This window comes from Orcinus orca, chromosome 6 (genome assembly GCF_937001465.1).
Source record: "Orcinus orca chromosome 6, mOrcOrc1.1, whole genome shotgun sequence".
In the NCBI taxonomy this organism is placed as follows: domain Eukaryota; kingdom Metazoa; phylum Chordata; class Mammalia; order Artiodactyla; family Delphinidae; genus Orcinus; species Orcinus orca.
The window spans coordinates 73,344,233-73,357,559 of record NC_064564.1 but is presented as its reverse complement, the minus strand read 5'-3'; the positions used below and the strand labels follow the sequence as shown (position 1 = coordinate 73,357,559).

General features: G+C 37.2%; 1 protein-coding gene across 1 annotated transcript in view; it reads right to left on the bottom strand.

Annotated features, from left to right (window-relative positions):
• The window catches only part of C6H9orf85 (chromosome 6 C9orf85 homolog), a 64,706-nt gene that overhangs the window by 25,712 nt on the left and 25,667 nt on the right, over positions 1 to 13,327 (bottom strand). Inside the window, exon 2 of the mRNA XM_004276389.3 lies at positions 10,180 to 10,286. Within this exon, the coding sequence (XP_004276437.1) occupies positions 10,180 to 10,286 (107 nt within the window). The remainder of the gene's footprint in view (positions 1 to 10,179; positions 10,287 to 13,327) is intronic.

The following is a 13,327-nucleotide window of genomic DNA, read 5'->3' as shown; positions in this document are numbered from 1 at the left end:
ACAGTAAGTAATCAATTTTTCACTGGTCTGGAAACGTGATATTTAATAATGTATTTATTTCAATGAAATTGATCGGGATGTTGCCTAGACCTGGTGTAAAACTTAATTCACCACTTAAAAATTCCAACCCTTTGTGCTTCCCTGGTGGTGCAGTGGTTGAGAGTCCGCCTGCTGATGCAGGGGACACGGGTTCGTGCCCCGGTCCGGGAAGATCCCACATGCCGCGGAGTGGCTGGGCTCGTGCGCCATGGCCGCTGAGCCTGCGCTCTGCAACGGGAGAGGCCACAACAGTGAGAGGCCCGCGTACCGCAAAATAAAAAATAAAAAATAAATTCCAACCCTTTTTGCCAAGCCAATAAAATTTGTAAAATGTAATGAACACAACTGGTATAAACTTCACCTTCTATTTCCACCCAGTCTAATACCCTAAGTTAATAATAAAAATGATGGGGTTTGAGAGCTAAGATTAGAAAGAGCCTAAAAATCTATAAACCAGATAAACAATCCAACTGCTATGTTTATTTTAAATGGTAAAAATAAAAGAATGTATAGAAAGCCAGTCTTTATTTACCACAATAATATATATATGCTATATACAGGTATATACAATATATATAATACATGGTGCCAGCGAAAGAAAGAAAAATAGAAAGAAAGAAAAATAGAAAAACAGGAAGGAAGGAAGGGAATAAAAGCCAGTTGTCAGGCAATAAACCCATAAATTAAGCATCCAATTTTTACCAGGTTTTTTTTTTAAGATTTTTTTTGATGTGGACCATTTTTTTTTTTTTAACACTAAAGAGGCTATTAAGTATGTAGTATTATCTATAAGTACAAAGAATTTCCCAATCACGTCACTTAGAGATCATTTTATCCACTGCTCTGTTTGGCTGCCAGTCTCTTGTCTCTCTCCTCAGCAATGGTAAGGCGGATACCCTTTCCACAAGGAACAGAGATCCATGGTTTGTTGCCTTTGCCAATAACGAAAATGTTGGAGAGCCGGGTGGCAAAGCTATTGCCGTTGGCATCTTTCACATAAACTACATCAAAAGAACCAGGATGTCTCTCCTGGTGAGTGATCATACCAATTCTTCCCAGGTTAGCACCTCCAGCCACAATTCACAGGTTACCAGTGTCAAATTTGAAGAAATCAGTAATCTTGCCAGTCTCCAAATCAATTTGAATGGTGTCATTCACCTTGATGAGGGGATCAGAGTAGTGGATGGTGCGAGCATCATGGGTTGATGTGGACCATTTTTAAAGTCTTCATTGAATTTGTTACAATATTGCTTCCATTTTATGTTTTGGTTTTTTGGCCGAGAGGCATGTGGGATCCTAGCTCCCAGACCAGGGATCCAACCTGCACCCCCTGCATTGGAAGGCCAAGTCTTAACCACTGGACGGCCAGGGAAGTCCCCAATTTTTACCAGTTTTTAAGGAATTCAACTTTGTTCGTTAATCTGTAGCCATTTCACTATATAAAATATCACCAAGTCAACAGCCTTCTCTGGCTATGAAATATAATATTTATAAAATATAAAGCTTTTGCATTTCCATCCCAATTAATTTCGTTAAGCACCAATGTTTATTAGCACTGAGACAATTTTTCTATTAGAAGAGTCTACAATAAACAAAGCATTTAATTTTCAGATGTCCTGACATAAATATTTTCTTCAAATTTAAAAAAGGAAAAATTCTTTCTCTAATAATTTATTTAAAAATCCATTTATTTTTCCTTTTCACTTGAATCTGTTTATCTTTCCCATGCATGCAATATAGCTTTAGGCCCATAATGGCTCAGGGACCCCTCAAAGGTGTATTTTAATAACAGAAGCTGTGCTTCTAGAATGCAAAGAGCTGATAAATGTGCTCAGTTTTACAATACATCAAAAGGGAGGCAAGTCAAAATGTTCAAAACATGTGGATTGTAGAATTAGCCACCTAAACAATGGGTCTTCACTCAGACGCTATAAACTCAGATTATATGGAGGAATAAGGGCTCAATTTGGACTGGTCACGGCATATTGCAAACATTATTTTTCAGGTATCTCACAGTGAAGTAAGTAGTATGCTCAGTTCCTAAGCACTGAAAGCAAGTACACCTCGGATAGTTATGAATAGAATCTATCTATCTAAAATGTGATTATAACTCGTTCAAGGAGATTCACGTTACAGTGTTTGAGCAATGAACAAATACAAGTAATGAATGCCAACTCATGGACAAATAAAATAATTCAGCACCAAGGAATGAGTGCAAGGTACTATCATGATTTAACCATTAGCTGGTGGATATACCTGGTGCTTTCTGTGCATTAATTTGCTTTCTTTGAAAAGTGAGGGCAGTGGTACTCTTTATTAGGCAGAATTTTAAGAGTACAATACTTCTTCCCTTTAAAAAAAAAGGGAGTTAACATATTTTGGCAAGTATGTAGAGAAATTTGAACCCTTGTGCACCACTGATAGGATTATAAAATAGTGTGATCACTATAGAAAAAAGTATGGAGAAGCCTCATGAAAACAGAACTACCATATGATCCACCAATCCCTCTTCTGCGTATACATGCAAAGCACTGAAAACAGAGTCTCGAAGAGATATCTGCCCAACAATGTTCATAGCAGTATTCAAAATAGCCAAGAGGTGGGAGCCACCTAAAGGTCCATCAATGGATGAGTGGATAAACAAAATGTGATACATACACACACACACACACACACACACACAATTATTATTCAGGTTTAAAATGGAAGGAAATTCTGTCACATGCTGCAGCACAAATGATCCTTGAAGACATCATGCTAAGTGAAATGAAAGTAAAAAAAAAAGACATACACTGTATGATTGCATTTATATAAGGTATTTAAAGTAGTCAAATTCAAAACAACAGAAAGTAGAATGGTGTTTACCAAGAACTAAGGAAAGAAGAAGAGGGGAGTTGTTGTTAAATGGGTTATACAGCTTCAAACTTGCAAGATGAAAAAGCTCTGGAGATCTACTGCACATGTGATTATACATAACACTACCGAACTGTACACTTTTAAATGGCTGAGATGGCAAATTTTATGTTATGTGTTTTTCACCACCACAACAAAAATAGATAGATAGATAGATAGATAGACAACTTAAAAAAAGAACACAGTTGGTCTATAAAAGATTATCTTTAAGGATTTAGTTTGGCTAATTAAAAAAAAAAAAGCTTTTAGTAAAGATGGAGCAAACATCTGGTTAGAGAGGTAAGCAATAGGGTAGCATGACCTGTTGAGCAACACCTCACTTTCTCCCCAATAGTACTACGTTTTGTTTTCTCCCACAGTTTAGAAGACCACCCCCACCCATTCCCCCAGCACACTACAGTAAACATACAAAAGCAAAACTTCTGGGGGGACAAAGTTCCACTTAGCTGCCTGCTGCTGGAGACCCAACTCTTCCCCACAAGTGCACTTGAAACATTCATGTGAAATAAGCCTTTTTAAAAACACTATTTTATTCATCTGAGCCAAGGGAGTAGAGATGAGATAGGGGAGAATTTATTTATTTAATGCAATGACGTGTGAAGAGATAAGGGTTGTACCAGGGCAGTCAGTGGAGATAAAAATTAAGAGGCAATACGTTTTAAAATTGTCAAGTAAGAAGTGCAATACCTGGGGACTTCCCTGGTGGCGCAGTGGTTAAGAATCTGCCTGCCAATGCAGGAGACATGGGTTCGATCCCTGGTCCAGGAAGATCCCATGTGCTGCAGAGCAACTAAGCCCATGCTCCACAACTACTGAGCCTGCGCTCTAGAGCCCGTAGGCCACAACTACTGAGCACACGGATCACAACTACTGAAGCCCGCGTGCCTGGAGTCCATGCTCTGCGACAAGAAAAGTCACTGCAATGAGAAGCCCGCACACCGCAACTGAGAGTAGCCCCCGCTTGCCGCAACTAGATAAAGCCCGTGCGCAGCAATGAAGACCCAACGCAGCCAAAAATAAATAAATAAATTAAAAAAGAAGTGAATACCTGGATGTGAGGACCAGGGGGAGTGACTTTGTTTAATGAAAAGCAAACATTGTTTTAGGCATAAAGCACCCACAAGTCATGAAACTGGCCAGACATCCCTAGAGCAATGTGGTTCCAAGGTATGGTACGCCAGTTCTTCTCCTCTTCACTTGAAATATGTTTCGGATGAAATCGACTTTCAATCAACATTCTTCCTTTGGCATTTAAGGTCTTCTCTCCATTCAGGGCAGCTCCATTTTGGTCTGTAGCATTCAGTGGACTCCTGGGTAACCTTTTGTTTTATTCAAAAACTCTACAGCTGCAAAGTTTGAAAACCACTGAACCAAATACGTATGACATTTCAGTGGCTTGACCCTGTGGGTATCCACCTATTTTGTATGCAACACGGTTCCTCAACCACGACACTACGGCCAGGTCAGGCGGCTATAGCTTCGTTGTAAGGGCTGTCCTGGGCGCTGTGGGATGTTTAGCCTACACCTGGGCCTCTACCTCCTAGATACCAGTAGCATCCCTCCCAAATTCTCTAGTCATGACAATCAAAAAGTCTCCAGACACTGCCAAATATCCCCTGGGAGGCAAAATCCTCCCCTCCCAGACTCTAATCTGTTTGTGGTCTGTTGCTATTTTATACTAGCTTCTCCTTTCTCTTCTAATGGTTATGTTAAACATGAGCTAACACTATATTATTGGTGATTTCTTTTTAATGGGTAGGAAGAGAAAACAAACAGGCTAGAGACTCTAACAGATATGTGGGTATTTGCCTACCACATTTCAAAATTGACAGGAGAAAAAGGTTGCTTGGTTACCTGAAACACAAGGCATATGAAGTTTCTATGCCTTAGGCATTTCAGGACCTAAAAGTAAAATTTGTCTAGATACAGGCATTTCAAAAAAAAAAAAAAAAAAAAAGCAGGACTATATATACTACTCAGCAGTAGGAAACTTCCATAAACAAGATAGGTGACTTATAAAAATTAATATAGTATTAGGCTCAGGTGAAGAGGGAAAAAGGACTTTTTGAATGAATAATAAAACACAGAAATCACTGTGGGAAAGTGGAAAAACAGAGCTTTGCAATAAGACAATTTGCATCTGAATCTTAACTCCATTTGCTTTACTTTCTTATCTTGGTAAGACATTTAATCCCTCTGAGCCCAGAATAAAAAAAGAAAGAAAGAAAGAAAAGAGCCCATCTCATTTCCTTACATTGCTTGAGGAAGGGGACAGTCTTTTAACCATCTGTATTTCTAGTACCCAGAAAATAATATAAATGTCTATAAATGAGTTTTAAGTGAAAAATATCAAGATTCCTTTCTTCTTTTAAGAGTTATACAAATCAGTTTATATTTTTAAGATTTCTTGCTTTTCCAATAATTTTCAGCTCCACACCTAAAATTATTTACAGTGTTCATGAATGGCTTGTGATTGACCAGGAATGGTAATGAATGGTTTTAATTTATCTTTGGGTTTTTTTTTTTTCCCTCAAAAGTAAAAACAAGACACTTGACAGAAACTAACACACCATTGTAAAGCAATTATACTCCAATAAAGATGTTAAAAAAAAAAAAACAAAAAACAAGGCACTTGAAAAATGAGGGGTTTTTGGGGTTTTTTTTGGCCTCGCTGCGTGACTTGCAGGGATCTTAGTTCCCCAACCAGGGACCGAACCCCACCCTTCACAGTGAAAGCGCTGAAAGTGCAGAGTCCTAACCACTGGACCACCAGGTAATTCCCCTTGAAAAATGAGGTTTTATACAAAAAGATTTAGACTCGTCCTGAACCACAATTCTACATCTAGCAGTAATCTTAATAATGATTATACCATTCAGGGGTCAAGGGAGATGTCTGTCATAGCACCACAACAGCCCTCCACCAGGGAGTAGCGATTTCTCGCCTTCAAATAAAAAAACACGAGCCAAAATGATGGGGAAATCCTGGTACAACTACGCTGACCTCTGATTAAGTGACAGTGGAAAATAAGGATGGCAGCTCATCTTAGCACTTTTACAGAGATGAGAAGCTGTAAAAAACTAAGCATTATGTTTATGAGCCTTTCATTTTATTTCTATAAAGACCTACAGCTTTGCATACTCAATGACATTTAAATTATCTGATCATATCAAAGGGTAGTATCATATCAGTATCTCATTGTTCACACATCACTAATACGTGACATGCATTTTATCCCCTTCCCCTCACAGCCATCATCCCATCCCTCTCTAGCAAAAATAGTTTTCAACTCTTCCCTCTTTCAGCTAAAGTTAGGACATCTATTCTTTTCTTAAAAGTCTCTGGGAATGGTCCACGGTTGTTTTCAGTTATTGGAAGAAATTGTAATAAAGAACATATAAAAATATAAACATAAAAATCCTGTAGCACATCACCTTACTGAAGGAAAAAGAGAAACATGAAAATATTTTCTGCCACTTACAAACACCGTACAATTTTTGCTTCCCATGGTTGAATGAAGAAGTTTGAAGAGTTTAGATGTCAACCTCTGTTTCTTGGATCTAACTGTTTGGTATCAGATCCCATGGACAATGGAAATTTGCTAGATGTGCGTGGTTTTTGGTGATTCACACGCCAAACAAATGGGAGAAAAGGCATTAATTTTCCCAATATTCAGAATATTATCTCATTCCAAAAGAAATGTCACTTATAAACAGTACTTCCTCCTCCATTTTATGTTCTGCTGAACTTTTCTTTATGTATATCATTTGGTTACATAATTTGTGGCATGAGACAGACAAATGAAACAATGCTCAGCGTTTTAACCAAAAGTAACATTCAGGGTGCTGGAAAATGAATCTTTACACAAAAGACACATCTAGTGTCAAAGTAAACTTCTTATACAAATCCTAACAAAGGACAAATTTATTTATAAGTGATTAGCTTGAACAAAACATTTAAAATTTCAAAACAAGCTACGCTACTTTAAGCACTGTTCATCAATGGATTTAAAAACCTTACAGCATTGGTCAAGTTTTGATATGCAGAGACAGCAAAGTGTACATAGGTGATTTATGCTTTCTATAACACTCAATCTTGGTTTGGAGTTTGAAAGCTAGGCTTTCTAAAATGCCTAATGTAATCTAAAATTCTAACATAGCCTGAAATTCATGATATTCTAGGCCAGGCAAGTGACCTCCTAAATAACGTGTTCAGACTTGTTTTAACTAGCAGTTTCTTAGTCTCTCATAAGCTATCATTTTTGTATTAGCTTGGGCTTCTTTATTACTAGAGATCTTCCTTTAGGCTTTAACGTCTTGTTACCTGTACTTCGGTATTTGTATAATATATTTCCTTCATTTTGCATTCAGTGGGAGCTATTCTATGGCTAACCTCATCTGCTTCAGGGTGATATAGAACAGCAGCTCCTGAGGTCCTCTTCTAGCTCTCATTTCGAAGACCTCTGAGTCACATACTACCGGCTATTGGCAACATCACCATGAGCTTCCCTGACTCCAAGGACTTCAATGTCTCCAAGACAGGACAGAGTTACTGACCTTTGGGTCCATGTGTCCACATTCAACCATTCTTAGGTTGTTGTGTTATAAGTTTTCTGGAACTAAACATAAGATTTGTTACTGTTTCCTTTTGTTTTTAACGGAGTCTTTCTATCTGAATAAAATATCTGTTCTTCTAGGAATTACAGTATACAAGTTCTTCTGGAGCCATAAAAATATTAAGGCCATAAGTAATACACAAAAAGAATAAAAATTCAAGAGCTGTCTAAAATAACTAAGTTCAGAAATTCTATGGCATGGGACTTCCCTGGCGGTCCAGTGGTTAAGACTTTGCCTTCCAATGTGGGGGGTGTGGGTTTGATCCCTGGTTGGGGAGCTAAGATCCCACATGCTTTGGGGCCAAAAAACCAAAACATAAAGCAGAAGCAATATTGTAACAAATTCAATAAAAACTTTTTAAAAAAAAGAAATTCTCTAGCAAATCACAGCATCTGAAAATGTATAATAATTGATATGATCTTTTATATACTGGCACATTCAATGAAGATAAACATAAAGGATGCAGCACAAATTAAAGATAAGAGATTAAATTGCAGATAATGGATAAGGCACAAATGTTTTTAAATTATTTCCTTTGTTATATCATGAATCTACTAAAACTCTACAGCTACATAAATACTTACTACCTATAAAAATTCTTTTAGGAACTAGCACTACCAAGAGAAAAATGGAGACTGGTGATGAAATCTCAAAATACCTTTATAAAAAGAAAGACCTGTTGAAAATATTCAAAAAACTACAAATCTTGTATTACGCCTATTAACTAAAACTACACAGTTTATAGTGAATCAGCATCTAATTTCTGTGGTAGGAAACAGAGTTAATCCATTCATGGAAATCCAGCACTGAACAGTACAAACAGTTGCCAAATTTCCCTACTGCTAATTTGGGCCAATGAGCATAAAACTTTAAAATTTTCTTTATAAGTGTTTTCTTTGGGGAGGAAATGCTAGAGAATACAAAGAAAAGACTGGAAGACAGGAGACAGAAACTTGTATAGCTATTTAAAAGGGGGTCAGCTGTACCTGTAATAAATACTAAAAATTTGCTCTGAAAAAGCAATACAGAAATAAAAAGCTGAAGTTAGTCTATCTTTACTTGAGGTTTTTAACCTTTCAGCATTAAAAAGAAGCATCTTGGGCTTCCCTGGTGGCGCAGTGGTTGAGAGTCCGCCTGCCGATGCAGGGGACACAGGTTCGTGCCCCAGTCCGGGAAGATCCCACATGCCGCGGAGTGGCTGGGCCCATGAGCCATGGCTGCTAGGCCTCCGCGCCCGGAGCCTGTGCTCCACAACGGGAGAGGCCACAGCAGGGAGAGGCCCGCGTACCGCAAAAAAAAAAAAAAAAAAAAAAAAAAGCATCTTAAGCAAACTAAAATGCCCAAACATTCAAAGCTATTAAAATTCTCAAATAAACAAATTACCCCATAGCTTGAGTTACAGATCCACAAAAAAGCTGACATAATTTTTCAATAGAAATAAACAGCAAAGGTTATATCATATTTATTTATTATTATTACTTTTTTTTTTTTTTTTTTTGTGGTACGCGGGCCTCTCACTGCCGTGGCCTCTCCCATTGTGGAGCACAGGCTCCAGACGCGCAGGCTCAGCGGCCATGGCTCACGGGCCCAGCAGCTCCACGGCATGTGGGATCTTCCCGGACCAGGGCACGAACCCGCGTCCCCTGCATCGGCAGGCAGACTCTCAACCACTGTGCCACCAGGGAAGCCCCATATTTATTATTTAGACTGACTTCCAAACTTTAATTAAAATTTCCTCCCCAAAAGGGAGAGGGAATACATTTAAGGAAGTTGCTACTACTGAATAGCTAAAAGTAAAATAAAGCAACAATGAACAAATGTATTCTAAATAGCTACTATATAGACTACCAAATTAAAACTCATAATTGTAAAAATAATATTGTACATATTAATGCTAATTTTTATAGGTAAAATAATCAGTTTTCTCTTTTAGGCAGCAACTACCCTCCAATATGGCCCTTACTCAGCTGAGCCAAAGGATGTAAGGGAGCTGCACCAGGATGTACATAAAGCTGATAAAACAGAATGCCAAAATTACAGAGGAAGGGTAAAGGACAGAGAGGTGAGAAACAAAGTCCAGTGTCTCTTCATGTAGACCCAAAACTTCAAAGGAATGAAATTATAAATTATCAATCTAGTGATTTATTTATGATACTCAATCTAAGGCATTTCAGTAATCTTCATGGGTCAAATTAAAAGGTCAGACCCTTTTTAAGACCCCCTTTAAGACCCCCTTTGGTAAAAAATATTATTTAATTTAGTAAATTAAATAGTAAACATTATTATCTCATCAGTGGGAGATAGAATTTTGCAAAACAAACTTTCCCTTCTCTGCCTTAAGCCTAGTCTCATTTTATGAACAAGATGCTATAAAAATGGTGCATTATTTATTTAGGGGAGAATGGGGAGAGGGGAATGGTGAATCCACCCTTTCAATCTATTTGCCTTCACAAGCTAGGATTCAGCATGTATGAAATTCTATTCTGCAGGGAATGGAAATTTTTTCTCTATTCACCTTAATATTTATCTGGACATGATTTTGAAAATCAGGGAATGAAGTCATATACTATGATACTGATAGTACTGGTGAGGTAATTAAGAAACTTAACTTACCATTTTTTAGGCTTTGATAAGGGTTTGTACTTGCTGTATTTTACACGCCACTCAAGAACTTCTTTACAACGCTGACATACTCCATCATGAAGTTTTGCATTAATTTTCTTAAAAAGAAACAGAAAAACAAATTGAGAATTTCACTTGTGAGCCAGCATTACAAACCCCAAAAGGTACATGAGAAATTTAAGGTTTTTTTAATTTTAATTATTTATTTTTATAAATTTATTTACTTTTGGCTGCGTTGGATCTTTGTTGCTACGCGACCTTTCTCTAGTTGCAGTAAGTGGGGGCTACTCCTTGTTGTGGTGCACGGGCTTCTCATTGCGGTGGCTACTCTTGTTGCAGAGCACGGGCTTTAGGCGTGTGGGCTTCAGCAGCTGTGGCACGTGGGCTCAGTAGTTGCAGCTCGCGGGCTCTAGAGCACAGCCTCAGTAGTTGTGGCACGCGGGCTTAGCTGCTTCATGGCATGTGGGATCTTCCCAGACCAAGGCTCAAACCCATGTACCCTGCATTGGCAGGCGGATTCTTAACCACTGCGCCACTAGGGAAGGCCTAAGTGTTTTTTTAAATAGCAACCTAACTTCAACCTGGGTTAACATTTTATGGTATACTATGTATTTCTATGTACATTATCAATTTGGCTCTTTACAAAGGCAAAGATCCTTAACTGGCTGTAGCTCAGAATCATCTAGGGAGCTTTTTAATTTCCTGGAAGGAGTATTTTAAGCACATCCCCATTGATTCTGATGCATATTTATTTTACAACTCAAACTGTATAGTTAAGATATATGCATTTTACTGTATTACGTTATATCTCAGAAAAAGGTAGTAATAAAAAAGAAAGTCTAATTCATATTTTAAGACTACTGTTTTGACAGTTCAAATCTTACCACTGAGAAATGAGAAATTAAACTGAGAAATTAGACAGTCCTGAATTGTCAGTCTGCAGGGGACAGCAGAGACTAAGAAACTTGAGAAAGGAGAGCCAGGGAGAAGCAGCTGGAAGCAAGAAGGTATTTAATTATTCAATTTAAACCTTTTGTATTCTCATGTAAAGATGTCTTAGAAAAGTTACCTTGCTAACCTGGTTTCTTCAAAACAGAAAATAAATATGTGCATGTGACTGTGGTAGAAAAGGGGCTTTATGAAGAAAATAAACATTTTTATTATAATATTAGTCTCAAAATGTGTTGCGAAATGAGGAAGGAAAATTTTTAAATGTGTCATGTGTTCTCACAACAGCTTTATATTTTATAACACATTTATTTGACTCAGGACCTAGACTATATATTTTCACTAAGTACTCTGGGAATTCTCTAACTTACTTTGGTTGTGGAAGCCTGGTCTTTGCCTATTGTTGGAATAATGAAGAAAGGACATTTTAAGTTCGCTTCCTTTGTTTGCTTTTTTAATTCTCAAAAGGAGAAAAAAAAAGCATCCCAAAAGATGCAGATTCTTTGGAAGGTTATTTGATACTGAGTTAAAATCACAATATTTAGAAATCATCTGAAAGAAAACAAAACTTCTAAACAGCATTTGATATTCTTTAAAGTTCTAAACAAGAAGGTAAGATAATGACAAAACGTTTATTCAAAGAGATATTTCAAGGGTATTTTCAAAAACCATAAATTAAGCTGTGAATACATTATGTGTGAATTTAACGCTGTGGTGAAAAACATATTCTATTACTTATGAATTGTGTGTGGGGATTCTTTTCTTCCTGACCTAGAAGGAGAGTCCCTGGGAAGATAAATTCTGCATGCCACTATATTCCCTCTTTTCTGTGGTCCACTGACTGTTGCCAGAAAGAAGGAAGTCTGTGCCTAACACCAAACTCCTCTTCTTATCAACCTTGGCACTTAGTTATTGCATACAGGGCTTGCTAAGAAATATCCAGAACTAAGGTTCACATTTCATCTTTGATTCTCACTGCCCTCTGTTGCCTAGAATATCTTACCGAAAGCATTACTTATATCTTCCTAACTCTAACAATAATAGAAACAAACTAATGACTTGATCTATGATTATAATATGAATGTGATATAAACTTTCAAATTAGAATGTTCTTAGAATGCACACCATTTTGTTACCTGCAATTTTATTGTATACAACACACGCTACTTGTTAACTAGGAAGGATTATTTGGTTTCTTGCTTGTTTCTGTTCCAATTTCCGACCATTTCATCTTGATTTACAAAGCTGTGCATAGTTTGGAAACTGGTTTCTTTAGGGTGGATCGAGAGTAGAACAAAACAGGTCTTTGTGGGAACTTGCCCTGTATGTGATGTGTGAAGCAGTATAAATGGAGACGTTGTACAGCATCCACATGACCAGCAGGCACTACTACAAAATTAAACTTGATTTTCATGTGTTAAGAAATGAATGAGAAAAGAAATGAATGAATGAGAATGAACAGTACTTTCACTTAAAAATAATTGCAGAAAGAAAACAGTGTACCTTGCTTTACTGTCTTTTGGCAAACTAGAAAAAGTGAATTCCAGACAACTGAGCAAAGAAAGCGAAATCCTAGTTCTAGGAATCACTCTGCCTGGAGCAAAGGAGATGGCAATCTTACCTTACACCTATGTTTACAACTAACCCTGTTTTGGCAGTTAATTTTAGCATGTCCCTCATGGTAGAAGATAATAGGTTATTTAAGGTTAAGATTTAAGCATGTTCAAATATAAAATCAAAACTTAGTTTTATAAGTACAAAAGCCTTTAAAGATCATTTAGTTTAACAAGCTACTATCCAGATATCTAAAGGAAAAAAATCATCAGTGGAAGATTCCACTGGACTTAAGAATCTTAGCTAAAAAAAGAAAACCTTCTTTATCAATGAATACTTCTTTTAAAAATTAGAATAGACTTAAGATGTATCAGAAGACACTCCTACTTCACATACACATAGTCTTAAAAACTGTCTAAGCCATTATTAATTCATACAACACATTTTATAGTAAGTGCTGTTATCCCTGTTAAATGTTGTTATCCCACAATGCATCAGTGGTAAAATACACAGCAATCCCCAAAAGAAAACTGGGTGAGGACTACAACCCCAAGAAGGCAGCAAGAGCAAATTGTAAATATAACATCTGTATCAATATGCTGATGCTGAAAAATATTTTATAAAATATAAAGTATCA